The following is a 16,744-nucleotide window of genomic DNA, read 5'->3' on the forward strand; positions in this document are numbered from 1 at the left end:
TTCCCCTCCAAACATCATCTCTTAAAGTCATGTGTGATTTTTTCAAAAGCTTGCCTCCAGTATTTTTGCCACTTATTCATTGAAGCCAACATGGCTACTAAGGGTTTTCTGCAAGTGGTACAGAACTTAAAACAGCTTTTCTTCAATGCTGAGGTTATGACATTCTCTAAGCAGTAGCGTTTCTTCACTGTTCTGTTGTATTCTGGACATCTCTACACTAGCTGTCAATGAACACTTCATGCACCTCAAACTTACAGTTCTTTCAGAGAACTCAAACTGTAAGCATTTTATGGCCAACTTAAGGCTTTGAAAATTCACAGCATTAAAACCCAGAATACTTAATCTGTTTTATTCTCTTTCTTTAGGGTTCAGGGGATGTAAAATATCATTTGGGAATGTACCACCGGAGAATTAATCGTGTCACTGACCGGACCATTACCCTTTCACTGGTTGCAAATCCATCTCACTTGGAGGCTGCTGATCCTGTAGTTCAGGGCAAGACAAAGGCAGAACAATTTTATTGTGGGGACACTGAAGGGAAGAAAGTAAGTTGGCATATAATGTGTCTACATAGCGTCACTGCAATCTCTGCATTCAGTTCTGGGCACTCAGTGCTTCCGAATTACTGACAAGCCTTTTGTTGCTTGGTTCTCAAAGGTGATGTCCATCCTTTTGCATGGAGATGCTGCCTTTGCTGGGCAAGGTATAGTTTACGAGACATTTCACTTGAGTGACCTGCCTTCCTATACAACATATGGAACTGTTCATGTGGTAGTGAATAACCAGGTAAAATCTTTGTGATGATGTCAGATTCTCAAACTTTTTTAAAATTTAAAATCTATTAAAAGCAACTAATTAGGAGCGTGGTGATATTTTAAAGTATGCATTTCTAGTAGAACTTGGGGGATGCTGTTAAGTACAGATATTTAATAAGATTTCTTCTATTCCTGCAAAAGTATCTGGGTGGATATATTTAATGGGCTTGCCTGCTCCACAAGTTAGTGCTGACTGAGCTTATAGCAGTTGAGTTCACAACCAAAGCATTGGTTTTTCATAATTGCGCTAATTCATTCAGAAAATTGTTTGGCTTATTCTCCTACTCATATTGGCTTTCTGAACTCTTGGCAGTCTTTCTGAAATTGCTCTACTTTTGCCTTATCTCTCACAGTGCAAACTCTTTGAAAACTAAATTTCTTCAAAAAGAGACTGGACTGCATTTTCTCTTGTTCCTTTTTATTTTTCCCTCTCCTCTGTTTTGTTAAATGAACAGTAGAAAGACAAATCCAGAATATAGCTTAGCTTTCTTGTTAAGCAGCAAGGATTCCCTTCCTCCTACTTTGTTAACTTAAAATGGAGAAATTATCATACAGCTGAGATTGTATAAACATTGAACCAAATATAGCAGTATTTCAAACTTGTTTCAAGACCAGTTTTCTAGTGATTAGACAAGAGAACTTGGAGTGACTTGGAATCTAGTTCATTCTTATTTATCTTTTGACTTTCCAGGGTCTCTTAATGCTGATAGTTCCAAAATAGTATCAGCATCTTGTTCCACTGCTTATGGGTCACCCACAATCTTGTGAGCTACTGGATACCTCCCAAGGAAGGTCATCTCTGCTGGCCACTTTGCTTTTGTTGAGAGACAATTCTGGGAGGGAAAACTTTAATAAATAGGGACTCTGTAGGAATTCAGCAGTTAGCAGCCAGCAGCAGCTGTGAGATAGACATGAAAAGCAGAGGACTAACATCTCAGACACTCCTCCCACAATCACCTTCATCAACTGAGATCCCCAGTTTCTCAGTGTTCTGCCAACAGATGTTGGTCTATTTGCTTGAAGCAGTTTTAATTGTGTAGAAGAAAACAAACACTGATAGTAACTTTTTGAAAGAATGGGAGGAACAGGAACACAAGAATGTAAAAAACATATGAGCTACAAACATCTTATTTATCCAATTTATATCCTGTCCTTCCTCCCAAAAGAATTCAGGGTGTCTCCTCTCTGTGTATACACACATTTATTTACTTTGATTCTTGTAATGGATTTTAATTCCAAGCTGTGTTGGGAGCCATTTGTTATTAAAAACATGAATATAATGGGTTGTATTCAACTAACTTTTACTCAAAGCAGACCCATTGAAATTAATAATGACTAACAGGTCCATTAATTTCAATGGGTCTGCACTGAGTAAATTTAATTGAATACAACCCATTAAATCCACTTGATGGATCCTCGGTCCCACTCTTTGGGAATCACTCCCTAAGCCAGCCTTTCCCAACCAGTGTGCCTCCAGATTTATTTTATTTATTTATTTATTTAATTTAATTTATATACCGCCCTAAGCCCGAAGGCTCTCTGGGCGGTGTACATAAAAGATAAAACAAGCACAGTGTATAAGTACAATAAATACAATAAATCAAGAACCAAAAACAAACAAACAATAAAAGAACCAAACAACGTCCAAAATACAAGATAATAGTGAAATACTGACCATTAGCAATGCTGGCTGAGGCTGATGGGAGTTGTGGTCCAACAACATCTGGAGGCACACTGGTTGGGAAAGGCTGCCCTAAGCAGTCAGCTAACTTTTTTTCTGAATTTGCATAATATAGGCATATTGGCTGAATCTTAAAGATTAGTCTTAAAGATCTACTGTAGTTGCCAGTTCACTACTGAGCCCAATTTAAGGTGTTAAATGCTAACATATAAATAACTTGGACCCAAGATATCTGAAGGAGTGCCTCTTTTTTGCTTCGAGCTGCCCAGGGTTTTAAGATTAGTAGGAAAGGACTTTTTGGTAGTGCTGTCTTTGGTTTAAGGAGCAGCGATCCATGAGAGGGCCTTCTCTGTGGTGGCCCCCATGTTGTGTAGTTACCTTCCCTCTAAGAAGTGTCTTGTACCATCTCTGTATGTCTTTCAATGATGAGTCAAGACACACTTGTTTACCTACATCTTTAAGTGGATGTCTTCACTTCTTTATTGTTCTGTGCTGCTATTCTGTTCTTTTGTGATTGTTGTGTGGTTTTATTTTATGAGTGTAATGCTTTTTTAAAAATTATATTTTTGTAACCCACTCAAAACTATTTGGTGAACGGCAGGCTATATGTATAAATAAATAAATCTTTTTCAGTCAATGGTGAAGCTGCATTAACACTCCATATAGCTCTTACCTAAACTGTTGTCTTCACAATCGTCTTTCTTAAATGGCTTCTATTGCCTTTTCCAGATCGGATTCACTACTGACCCTCGTATGGCTCGTTCTTCTCCATACCCAACGGATGTGGCCCGGGTGGTTAATGCACCCATTTTTCATGTTAATGCTGATGACCCGGAGGCTGTGGTATATGTATGCAATGTGGCAGCTGAATGGCGAAGTACTTTCCACAAAGATGTAGTGGTGGATCTGGTGCGTGATGCCTTTTCTTTTGGGGAAATCTGTATATGGGTGTGCATGTGTATATAATATATGTACGTATATGAAAATGTTTAAGAGGAAACTTAAATAATGTGTAGTAAACGTCATACTAACTCAATCTATAAGACTTTGCTTGTGTGTTTAACATTTCCTGTTTTATTCCAGTAAGTTGGTAACTAGATTCCACTGAACCTGGCAAAAATGTGATCTACACATTGATACCACTTTTCTTCACATCAAGCATCTCCAAATGGTTTATAAGTGCTGCTTTGGAACCTTCTTTAGTTTTAGAAGATGGAACATGTATCTTGACTTAATGAGGTTTATGTTCTTTCTTTCGAATGTGCTAGGTATGCTACAGGCGAAATGGGCACAATGAGATGGATGAGCCAATGTTCACCCAGCCACTGATGTACAAGCAGATCCGAAAGCAGAAGCCTGTGCTGCAGAAATATGCTGAGACACTAATTTCACAAGGAGTGGTAAATCAGCCCGAGTATGAGGTATGCTCACTTACAACTTCACAATCAAACTGAAACCACTAGCCTGTCATAACCTGTTAGAGATGCCTTATAAACTTATTTTAATGACTAAGCAGAGGGAGGCTCAACTGAGGTCAAAAAAGTGCAAACTAAAGTTCATTTTGGTATATGGCAGGATCGCCTGTCACTGCCTCAGGCTGAATTCACAGATTTTGTATGTATGTATGTGTACTGCCTTCAAGTCGATTCCGACTTATGGCGACCCTATGAATAGGGTTTTGATGAGGCTGAGAGGCAGTGACTGGCCCAAGGTCACCCAGTGAGCTTCACGGCTATGTGGGGATTTGAACCCTGGTCTCCCAGGTCTTAGTCCAACACCTTAACCACTACACCACACTGGCTCATCCAAAAAATGAAATAGAAAGGTAGCGATAAAGAGCAAGTTGGAGACACATTCAGGTAATCAGGGAGGATGAAGCTGTGAACAACAGAGATCAAAGGTTTAAACATGTGTGGTTACTCTAAGGCAGAATTCTAACAAATGCAAGCTTGATCCCAGTAGTGCTACTATAATGTCATGGCTCAGAAGTTCTCCATCACGCTAATTCTATAAAATATTGCACTAAACCTTAACTCAGTTTTCTATCGAGCAGTCCAAAATCATGCTTATTGTATTGTCTCATGTTTAACAGTTAACTGCCATTGAAAGGAGCCTATTTGTCATTTGGGAATCAAAAGGAGTTGTAATTATGGTTCTGTAAATAAATAAAAAAAGGCTCCAAAAGGCTTCCCTCAGGAAACTGTAGGGGAGAGGGGGAATGGAAAATCCCTATAGCTATCCACAAATCCAGCAATATACCATGTGGAGAGGGATTAAGCCCTGACAGACACACACACACACACCCTTTTTAACTGGGGGAAGGGGTACAGTTTGGGACTGTATACCCAATAATGTAGAATGTAAATCAGCCGTTCCCAACCAGTGTGCCTCCAGATGTTGTTGGACCAGAACTCCCATCAGCCTCATCCATTGGCAATGCTGGCTGAGGCTGATGGGAGTTGTGGTCCAACAACATCTGGAGGCACACTGGTTGGGAAAGGCTGATGTAGATCATCCAACCACAATGTCCCCACCCCATTCAGCACCATTCAAGCTGTTGCTGGGTCTGCCCTGTTTGTAGATTCCAAAGTCCTTTTGGTGGGGTTAAATCTGGATTGGAGAAAGTAGTTTTCCCTCTTATCACAATTAGTGCACCCTTTTAAGATGCAAATGAGGCAGTCCTAGCAAGAGGGATTGGATCTGAGGGATGCTTTCCATTGGATAAATCCAGTTCCTCCTCCAAGTTAGGCCCTAGATTGTATTGAAGCAAGTGACTTTTTACTTGCACAGAGGGCTTGTATCTATGCTGCACTCACATGCCACTTGAGTTCTATGGCAGCATATGGGCACACATACACAGCCTTTGGTCTTCCAAATTTGGGTTCTTTTCCTTTTTTAAAAAAACCCACTATATTTTTATGCTTAGCTAGGGTGCCTTCTGGGTATACTATCCCCCCTCCTTTATTTTCTGAGTTGCTCTCTTTTATTGCCTTATTGGTTGACACAGAACCATAGTTTTTTCTATTAGAAGGAAAGAAAGGTTGCTTTTTACACTGCACTTTATTCTGTTATTCTGACAATTTCGTACCTAGTAATTTGTGCATTGTATTTGACCTTTCACATGACATGCAAGCTACTTCTGGAATTCTAGTGAAATATAGTGCAAGTTTAGCGCTAATTTCCGTGATAAATAATACCAGAAATAATCCGTTTACAAGGCTGGGGACCCAGAAGATTGCAGGAGTTTTGTGCTGTCTTGCAGCTGCTAATGTAACAGGTATCCCAGCATACATTGTGTTCCCACCATTTAGGCACACACTTTTTTTTGCCTGATGAAAATTGTACTGGTAATGTGGCATAGGTACATGGGTAGCAGCATTCCCTTCCTTCTTCTCCCATACACACTCCTGTGTCCAGACACTAACTCAAGCAGTGAATTGTTTTATTTATTTATTTATTTATTTAAAATATTTATATCCCATCATTCTACCCTATAATAGGGCACTCAGGGCAGCTTACAATAAAATTATGAGGTAACTACAGGGTGCATGTGTTTTAACAGGTGAGGGATGAAAACAAGACGTTGTTTAGTGCAGCTGTGTGAAAAACAGTTGCGCAAAATGCCAGTATATCGACTGAAAAAGCTGCTGTTCCTTAACGCAACAAGTACTGCAGTGTGAAAGGAATTTTAGAAATTGGGACAGAAGCACTACCTTTTTAATCCTTTGAACTAGCACATTCAGGCCCACTTGTGAAAGCATCCAAAGTAAATAAGTCAGTGTTAGTCATTTGATGAGCAACTTGATATTCCATGTACAGTGACTGTTTTTAACATTTAACAGCTTCAGGGCTCTTTGGCACTTGCTGATGTCAGTTTAGTCAGCCAGTTACTATGACAGATTATCCTCTTTCAGTGATAACAGACACAACTGTGCAGGTAGTTTAGAGGCATATAGTGATGATCAAAAATGGTTGTTGCCCACTCTGAATCTGTAGCTTTTTCTGTATACAGCCAAAATCCAAGATTGAGTCCCCCAAATGTAGAATTTGGCAATACTCTTGTTCTAAAGTCTAGGAAAGTATGCTTGGTGTCTATGTATAGGTTTTGTTGGATGGGGAATTTAAATGTTAAGATCTCCATAACTTCTGAATTATCTAAGATGGCTTCCATAATCCAAAATGGCCACCATAGTGATCTACAAAATTGCAGCATAAAAACTTTATCATTAATATAAGTTGGAAAATGAGAAATAAGGAGAGGTCTGTGGTAATGATGTATGGTTATTATAGGTATGGTAATTCAAGAGTTCCTCTCACACACACATGCACACACACTAACACACCTATAAAACTTTGATAAATTATGTTGGATATTGTTATATAATTATAAAATCTCTGAGGAGTAATTGTGAAAATAAAAAACCATGTTGAATAATAATGTTCTATTTAATGTATGGTCTCTGATAAAAGTAGTTGTACCACCCATGTTCTCTGCTTATGGAACACCTGGAAGTTAAATTGCCATTGTTGCAGCAGACAACATTAACAATCGAAAAAACACTCTTATAGGAGGTGGCACATCCCATTGTGTCAGTTCAATCATTGCTGAGGGTAAATAATTATCTGAAACTGAAGACAGCAGTTTAAACCAAGAAGGAAAGGAATACACATACTGCAGGTGATGGAGATATTTCCACATTAGACCCACAATGCAAACATAAGAGATCTTTACTTCCAGAAGTAATAACATTTAAGATCCCAGAGTACTATGTGGAGACAGAGTAGGACCAGACTTTTGCAGCACCTCACTTTAGTCTCTTGTACAAATGATGTAGTGGAACAAAAGCCAAGATTCCTGCACCTAATTTGGATAAGTTGTAGGCATTTACCCATGTATCCTGAAATGTTGGTTCCTACCTGGACAGGGTTTAACATCTGTATTCATAACAAAATGTTAGTTGCTGAAAGTACTATAGGGTATATGGATACCATCGCCACACTTGCTACTGACTTGAAAACTGCTCACCAAGTTGGAATAGGCAAATGTTGCATGTTCCCTTTAAGGGATATTTGGGGAATATCCCATGTACCTGTTTTACCATGATGTAACTTCCTAATGGGTGGGGTTACTTACCTGACTTCCTCCTCCTTTGTCCTGGGGGATTTTTGAATATTCTCCATTGCTGATCTATCCACCATTGGGAGAGGCCGCATGGCAGATGTTCTCTCTGCTGAGAGCATCAATACTAAAGACTAAGATGGACTGAGACTATTTTTCTTTCATCTAAGCTAAAGCCTATGTTTCTGAACATACGAAGAATTTGTGAGTAAATGTTCTTTATTTTTTACCTAAGAAGATTGTGTCTGTTGTTATTTGTATAGAGAAAGATTGGGACTGGTTACATTCTCACTCTGCTGCTTGTGTTTTATATCTCTGCTAAGAAATAGGACTACCAAAACTTAGTTCCTATTTCTCTCTGGTATTTTTATAATACCGAACACAAAGTCCTCAGCTGAGCTTGTGCTATACGGAAAGCACTGAATTTATCAGCAGTTGCATATGTATTTGATCAGACATTCTATGCAAAATCCATGGAAGTCTGTTCCCATGATAGAGAAACATTTAGTGGTGTTGTGCTTTTGTTGAGTGATTTTCATTTACTAATGATGCTTCTGGGAATAATTGGACAAAAAATTGCAGACGTTGGACTGAGAGAAATTTGCCACTCATAGCAATATTATTGCTAGTGGAAGTGTTGGCAGTGCTGTTGATGGTAAAGTTGTTGCTGCAATCACCAAAAAATGTTAAAGCGTGCATACAACTAGGCTGATCGTGGGATGTAGAAGAAGAAACATTCACAGCAATAGAACCACTGGTGTGCAAGTTGTATGACAAGAAGATGTGTAGTGCTAACCTATTACAATATGAGTTAAATTATGTAAAGAGTGGTGATATGCAGCCAGAAGTTATGCCTCCATGCTGTACATCCTTGAATCTTCATATTCAATGGGCAAACTGTTAGGCTGCAATTTGGGGACAAGCTATAATTCCAAATCCTGAAATGCAGTCTCCGAATGGGCATGATTGAATTATCACTGATGACTACCTGAAAATCAGATGGCTTGGCAGCAAAACTGCACCAAACAAGATTTTAGAGTTTGGGACGTGTAAATGTGGGAAGTCATTGAAAAGTTTAGTTGTTTAATAGCAGAATTGAAGTGTACTGATATGTACAAGATAAAGTTTAACAATCTTCAAGAAGGAAATGATTAGATAGCAAGAAATACAAGTAATAAGCATAATGTTGGTGGAATTTTTTAAATTTTATTCCAAATATTTTTTTTTCTTGTAAGTGTATATGTATTGTATTTTTATGTTATTGTATAAGGGGGAGCAGATGTGGTTCCCATAGCTTTGTAAATCATTATGGTGGTGACCATTTTGGATTATGGAAGCCATCTTAGATGATTCGGGAGTTATGGGGATCTTAAAATTTAAATTCCCCATCCAACAAAACACACACTCACTTACTCTTTCCTAGATTTTAGAACAAGAATATTGCTGAATTCTACATTCTTGGATTTTAGCTGCTATATAGAAAAAGCTACCAATTCAGAGTGCGCAACAACCATTTTTGACCATGACTTTATGCCTCTAAACTACCTGCAAAGTTGCATCTCTTATCTCCAAAAGAGGATAAACTCAGTCCTAGTTAACTCACTAATTTCTGGACCTATTTACATTGCATGTTGTATACAGAAATATTCAGTATTGAGCCAGTACTAGTTAATAGCTGCTCAATTCCTTATCATACCTAGCAGTTGTCCCTTCATCTTATAACGCTAATTGAAAGCCATTTAGTCAGATGTGTTTTCCAATTTCCATTAATTGGGTTTGGCATATGGTGTTTATCCTTTCAGAAGACTGCTTATGCTGACTTGGAAAATGACCAAAGATATTTTTGCCCAGCAGCAGCCCTGGGCTTAGGATAGAGAGAGATTGTCGCCTCAGACTAAACTGATAAATGGTATTGATATATATTGGATTATATGTGAAATTAGGTGGGCTCTGGTAGAGTGTTTCTGCCAGCAAGTGCAAAAAAACCCTCTCTGTCCACACTTGCATTTCCTGATGGTTAATACAAATGCCTGTTATCCTGGTTCCTATGGTGCAGTTTTGCTGTTGTTTTGTGTTCTTTAGTTTTGTTCATTGATTTTAATGGATTTAATGTTTTTAATATGTTTTGGTGTTTTCTCATAAATGAAAATAGTGTATGCATTTTTATAATAATATAAATAATGGAATAGGAGTGCAGATATCATAAAATGGTCCTTGAACACTCTTTTCTTAGAATGAACTGATGCTAATGCTTGAATTTAGCCTTCCCACTCTAATTCTTAAATTATGTCACTTATGCATTTCAGGAGGAAATTTCCAAGTATGACAAGATCTGTGAAGAGGCCCATGCCAGGTCCAAGGATGAGAAAATCCTTCACATCAAGCATTGGCTAGATTCTCCATGGCCTGGTAGGTTAATGTCTGCTTCCTAATGGCTTCTGTTTAAAAGGTAGTTCTACTGCCAGTGGATTACACGTGCAACTCCTGGCACTAACAAGAGAAATGCTTGCCCAGCGCTCCTAGTACTGAAAGTTCAGTACAAGGATCATAGGATGTGGCCAGTATTAAACTGTATACACTTGGTAAATAAAATGCACCCACAGTAAAGAGAGGGGCACTTAATGAGCAAGTTCTGACCTTTCTGCAGATGCAGAATATCCTGTTCGGCTGTTTTGTTCACCTAAGTTTTTTTGCCAGGTTTCTTCTTCTGAAAAGGAAGTTGGCAATGAAAGGGCCACTCTGAACATAATTGTTCCATCAGCTAGATCTTACTCCACTATGCTATGAATGTGAAGCTCATCTCCTTTACTTCCCCAGGTTTCTTCACTCTGGATGGTCAACCCAGAAGCATGACCTGTCCTTCCACTGGTTTGAATGAAGAAGATTTGGTTCATATAGGAACAGTGGCCAGCTCAGTGCCTGTTGAAAACTTCACAATTCATGGTGGTATGACTTTCCATATTGTTAGTCATATTTTTCTGGAGGTTCATTTTTAATGTAGTGAAAACGGCATTAGAAAAGGCAGCATTGAGCTTTTCTTTAGCCATAAACCTTGAGACCATTGCACTCTGATGGGCTGTTAGGCTGCAGGATGAGCCGGGGAGCAGATGATGGGAAAAGCTGTGGAGAAAGCAACCTACTACTAATAATTATTAATAATATTGGTTGCTTTTATTTGCAAAAGTAACCCAAAGCGACTTATCACAAAATGAAGTTGTTTTGGGGTTGTTTCAGTGTAGTGATGTTCTTATGTGGGAGACTTGCATGTAATCGGAGAACTAGGAAGTGGGAAACACTCAAGAGTTACTGTATGATACTAGTGCTCTTGCACAGCCCATCCTGAACATGCATCACAGCAGATTTAGTACTAGTTGTGTTTTGTTTCTCCTGTCTGCAGGGCTCCATGAGGACCATGTGCCTACACGGTCCTTTGCAATTTTCTTCTGTCCCTTTCAGATAGAACCTTAGCAACAGATGGAATGTTCAGCAATTTCTGTTGCCTATTTGCTTTGAATGTTTAGAGATTCTCCATATACCAAGCCTCAGTCCACTTTGGCTTGGCTGAATGTCAATCCATTTCATTAGGGTATTACAGTGGAAGGAGAACTTGCTTCAAAACTGGGCCCTTCAACTTGGCTCCTTCTCCACATTTTCTTTTCCACCTTGATCAATAATGTAATGCTCTTTACATTTTCACCATAAGTTCCCTGGAGTGGCAGAATTTCAAGGCATTTGGGGTGCTGAGTTCACACACAAATATAAACAGTGCTTCTCCTAGAGTCATCTGTAGAGTTAAGACTGTAGTCTGGTAGCAGCTGTTGTAGTTTCTTCAAGGCAGGCTGAAAGCTCTTTGTTTATCTCTCTCTGCAGGTTTAAGCAGGATTCTGAAAACACGTGGAGAGATGGTTAACAATAGGACAGTAGACTGGGCCTTAGCAGAGTACATGGCATTCGGCTCTCTCCTTAAAGAGGGAATCCACATCCGACTGAGTGGACAGGATGTTGAGAGAGGGACATTCAGGTAAAGTTTTCACCTCACTCTGTGGCCAGTTTTGAACAGACTCTGCATTCCTAAGAAGGCTGTTGATTTTGCACTAAATTTCAAAGTACCTGTCGGTGTGTGCGTATAGAGATCATACAAAGAAGAAATTCTAGAGACGCATAGATTAGTAAATAAGCCAGGCCAGGCAAGTTTCTTGTAAGAGTCTTTACTGACAGAATTCTAAAGCACAGTTCTCTCTCTCCAAACTACTTTCCCCCCACACCAGAGCTTCCGCAAGTTCCTCCTTATCTACTTGCCCGCCAGCTGCTGACCTTGGCAAACCTGGCGCTCTGTTCTGCTCTGCTTAACCCGTTTATTGCAGGTTTCCTTCTCTCTGCTAAAAACCCTGTCTGTGAGTCTCATAGCATGCTTCACTGAACAACAGTACCACTGTACTAGCAGCAGATCACAGTAATAAGGAGTTTGGTCTAATGCTTTTTACAAAATATCTTGACCAGAGCGGTGTAAATCTATTAAGACTATATGGCTAGGTGTATCTAACCCTGCATAAGCTGCACGTGTGCTGTCTTTAACCCCTCACTCGGTTGCCTGTGGCAAGTGACAGTCACCTCCATGTGTCTAGGCAATGAAGACATTCTAAAGTGGAAGGCAGTTGGGTCTTTTAAATGTTTAGGCTCTGTGCCAGAAATGATTAGCATAGGTATGTGTGGGTGAATAGATAAAAGTTTTTTGATGACTGGTAACTTAACTTGCAAGGCTACTGTAGCCAATTAAATTGCACAGCTCTTAGGTATCATTACTACTATCTCTTTTCCTTTTCAGCCATCGGCACCATGTCTTACATGATCAAAATGTTGACAAGAGGACCTGTATTCCCATGAACCACCTGTGGCCAAACCAAGCTCCATATACAGTCTGCAACAGCTCTCTCTCTGAGTATGGAGTGCTAGGTAAGTACATGTCACTGCACCCTAGAGGAATTAAGGAACTTATTTTGGTGGCGCAGAGTGGTAAGTGATGGTAACGCAGCCGAAGCTCTGCTCACGGCCGGAGTTCGATTCCAACAGAAGGAGGAAGTTGAATCTCCGGTAAAAGGGGTCGAGGTCCACTCAGCCTTCCATCCATCCATGGTCAGTAAAATGAGTACCCTGCATAAGCTGGGGGGTAAAGAAAGGCTGGGGAAGGAACTGACAATCCCACCCCATATATACGGTCTGCCTAGTAAACGTCGCAAGACTTCACCCTAAGAGTCGGAAACGACTCGCACTACAAGTGCGGGGACACCTTTACCTTTATTTTGGTACTGGTTGGGACTGCCTCCTACTGATGATGTTCCAAGAAAACACATTATTTTTAATTTGTGTCATTGCAGGATTTGAACTAGGCTTTGCTATGGCCAGCCCCAACGCTTTAGTGGTGTGGGAAGCCCAGTTTGGCGACTTCCACAATACAGCTCAGTGTATTATTGATCAGTTCATCTGCTCTGGACAAGCCAAATGGGTGAGACAAAACGGCATCGTACTGCTGCTACCCCATGGCATGGAGGGCATGGTAAGGAGAACACTCTTGCTGCTAAAACAGCTCTTTGTATGTCATAGCTTTAGATTTTGGATACCCTTAGGCTAAACATTTGTCTCATAGAAAGTGCTTCTCTGAGAACAAAAGGGCAGTTGACTCCCATAAGTTACATGGCAGTTTGTCACACCTACTTCCACTGTAGGTTTGTGCATGGCTAAAGAGGAAGTGAGAAGTAAAAATGTAATCCTGGTGTTCTGGACTCCATGGCAAGGTCTGAGTCAGTTGGTAAGCTATAAACTACAGCTACTATTGTGTATTTGCAGGTCATTGAAGTTGGGACACTGCATTCAGAATCTTAACATAAAATTACAGAACAAATGCTTAATATCTTTTCTTAATACTGGCTGCTGTCGGTTCCTAAACTGCTTCAGTCAGTATAATGTTTAGCCAAAAAAAAGCCTTAATCCAAATCCTTGAAAGTCGTTGACTTTTTTCAGGGTCCCGAGCACTCTTCTGCCAGACCAGAGCGATTCCTGCAAATGTGCAATGATGATCCAGATGTCTTCCCGGTGAGTTAGTCTGTGAGAGTGCATTCTTCTCCTCTCTTTTGTGCTTAAACACACACTCTCTCACTCCAGTCCCTGTTTCTTGGAGTACCGAGAAAGGATTCCTGGAAACATCTTAATGTAACATGTGGAATAGCTGCTCAGTGTGTCTAGGTCCTGAGCAGTGACTGAGGCCATGTCCCTGAACATGTTGCAATCAGGGCTTTTTTGTGTGTGACAGTACATACCAGTATGGAGTTTAAAAAAAATTCTGCCTGTGGGAGCCATTTTGTACTGGCACCATGACACTTTTATCAGGGTATGAGTACCAGCGCCTCATTTTTTTTACCAAAAAAAGCAGTAGCTGTAGTATTCCATCTGGACATTAAAGATCATACTTGATCCTCCACTAACTGCCAAAGAAGTATACAACAGAAGAGTGTATTGTACAGTTGACTTTATTCTAGTTGTGTTTTGGCTTTCTGGCCATCTGTGTATGCATGCATTTCTTCCCAGCCATTCACTAAACTGTGTTCCCTCCTAAAGAAACTAGATGACTTTGATGTACGCCAGCTGTATGACTGCAATTGGATTGTAGTGAACTGCTCCACGCCAGCAAACTTTTCCCATGTTATGCGGAGGCAGATTCTTCTCCCCTTTCGGAAGCCGGTCAGTATTATAAAGAATAGCTTTCTTAGCTGTGCTTTCTCCTCCCCCACTATAGTTGTCCAGCTTTAAGCTGGAACTAAAGCCAAGCGGAGAGCAGACCTTGATACAAGCGGGACAGTGAAGTGACTCAGAACTTCGTAGAGCTTTTTTGTTCCCCTCACATTCTGTGTTATCAATGCATCAAGCAAGATACAGCCTTGCTGTATGAGAGAGCTGAAACATGAAGTTCAGACATGAAACCAGAAGCAAGTTGGAAAGTGGTCTTGCAAACCAAGTAACCCTTGGTGAATTCTGATTATCCTGAAAATGCTGTTCCTTGATATTTTTAAAGTACTCCATTCAGTGGGAGTTCTGTTTCTGATTTCTTAAATTAATGCCTGTGGACAGAATTATTGTTTTGGTTCTTCAGACAGCATAACTTGTGATGTTCTCCTTGATAAATAGTAGTACAGCTCCTGTACATTCATTCCGGCAGCTGAGTCAGAGGTGTTGTTGGTGTACGTTATGGAAAAAGGCCAGGATGTTTCAGGTCTTGCTGTCAAGATCAGACCAAAAATCTATCTAGTTTAGCATCCTGTTTCTGACAAATCACATGCCTACTGGAAACTCATAAGCAGGACATGAATGCATCAGCCCTCCCCTACCTGTGAAGATGTAGGTTCCAGCATCAGCATCATGATGAATGCGTAATAGTGTAAGAGCACTGGGTGCTCAAAACACCTGCTGCTTCATGGGCACTCCTTAAAAAATGCCACCCTAAGGGGACACTGAGATCTGCAGTCAGGTCAGCCCTCTGTATTTCCCGTTCAAGTTACTACTCTCTAAGTTAACAGTGGGGAACCTGGTGCCCTCCAGATGTTGTTAGACTCCATCTCCCATCATCCCTGACCATGCTTGCTGGAGCTGATGGGAGTTGGAATCCAGCATTTGGAGGGCCACAGGTTCCACACCCCTGTTCTAAGTCATTCTGGTACAGTTCAGTGTGGCAAAACCATTCTGAATAAATAAGGCAGAAATAAAATGCCTAGATTTGCAAGCATGAAAATTGATTTGTCCCTGGTAAGTATCATCATCTTGGTATGTATTCTATATTTCTGTATAGACAGTGCTTTCCTAGTAGCATTGGGTCGCATTCTGAATGCGTAAAAATGCAATAGCTCTGTATGATGAATTCAGATTATGGGGCATTCTTACTCCTGAATGCAAGTATAGCAATTCGGTACTTATTCACGGAGTGCTTCTATCCCATGCTGGTCTGTATCTAACATTCTCTGTCCACTAGCGCATTTACATGTTATTTATGAGTTTATTTTATTTTACTTTCAATTTGACCAGCGAGTGATTTTTTATAGGCTCACATTCTGATGCCTTATAAAAGGACTGCAAACATTTATATATGTCAAGTGTAGCAGCAGCACTAGTGAACTGAATTGCACAAATTGATTCTGTTTCAAGGAGAAACCACTGAGGAAGACTTTCCTATAGTTAAAACGCATCTGGCTCCTTTGTTACATTTATCCATTTTTGGTGTGCAAATCAGGCACTTTTGTTGTAATTTAGTTTTCTTGGTGTGCATTCTGTTGGCATTCTTACTGCTTTTATTCATTTCTGATGTGAATTTTTTTGTTTAGTGTTCATGTTCTGTATATTATGTGGTTATTACCTTATTATTGTTTGTGTATGTTTGTACCATGTTTTTATTGAAGGAGCACTTCCAGTACCACCAACTAAGCCGCCCGACCAGATCAGCCACACAGGGCCTTCTCTCCGTCCCGCCAACTAAAACAGCTAGGTTGGTGGGGACTAGAGAGAGGGCATTCTCAGTGGCGGCCCCCACTCTCTGGAACTCCCTCCCGTTCGATCTTCGCCATGCCCCTTCCCTGGATACATTTCGCCGAGCCTTAAAAACATGGCTCTTTGGACAGGCCTTTGGGGTCCCCTGGGTGGGCTAATTTCTTTATATTGTTTTAAAATTGTCTATTGATGGCCCTGTACTGCCGCTTTTTAAAATGGTTATTGTTGACTGCACTGTATTTTATTATGTATCTATATTGTATTGTTGAATTTTAATGTTGTACGTCGCCTAGAGTGGTTTCGGCCAGATAGGCGACACAAAAATTAAATTTATTATTATTATTATTATTATATTTTATTCACTAACAACCAAGTATAGCATACCCATCTATTAAAAGTACAAAGTAATTTACTTTGGGCATTTTGGCACATTCTGTCCTTCATTCTAATTTTTTATACTTCTGTATTTATTTGCATATGTTTTTAGTGTGTTCATACCTTGTTTTTTGTTTTGTTTTTTCTTGTCACTTTCATCAAGGACCATTTTTTTCTTCCTCTGTTTTTTGCAATCTGTTGCACAACAAAGCTATCAGCAACCTG

The 16,744-nt window shown here is 40.0% G+C and overlaps 1 protein-coding gene across 7 annotated transcripts in view; it reads left to right on the top strand.

The window, feature by feature from the left end:
- OGDH (oxoglutarate dehydrogenase) overlaps nt 1–16,744 on the top strand; it is a 73,118-nt gene that overhangs the window by 48,682 nt on the left and 7,692 nt on the right. For all 7 annotated transcript variants that reach the window (XM_061593334.1, XM_061593336.1, XM_061593332.1 and 4 more), the window contains 11 exons: nt 366–545; nt 658–786; nt 3,226–3,405; nt 3,765–3,917; nt 9,922–10,024; nt 10,433–10,561; nt 11,486–11,636; nt 12,441–12,568; nt 12,991–13,169; nt 13,634–13,705; nt 14,228–14,350. In XM_061593334.1, coding sequence (XP_061449318.1) covers nt 366–545; nt 658–786; nt 3,226–3,405; nt 3,765–3,917; nt 9,922–10,024; nt 10,433–10,561; nt 11,486–11,636; nt 12,441–12,568; nt 12,991–13,169; nt 13,634–13,705; nt 14,228–14,350 — 1,527 coding nt within the window. The remainder of the gene's footprint in view (nt 1–365; nt 546–657; nt 787–3,225; nt 3,406–3,764; nt 3,918–9,921; nt 10,025–10,432; nt 10,562–11,485; nt 11,637–12,440; nt 12,569–12,990; nt 13,170–13,633; nt 13,706–14,227; nt 14,351–16,744) is intronic.

Source organism: Rhineura floridana, chromosome 12, assembly GCF_030035675.1.
Source record: "Rhineura floridana isolate rRhiFlo1 chromosome 12, rRhiFlo1.hap2, whole genome shotgun sequence".
NCBI lineage: Eukaryota > Metazoa > Chordata > Lepidosauria > Squamata > Rhineuridae > Rhineura > Rhineura floridana.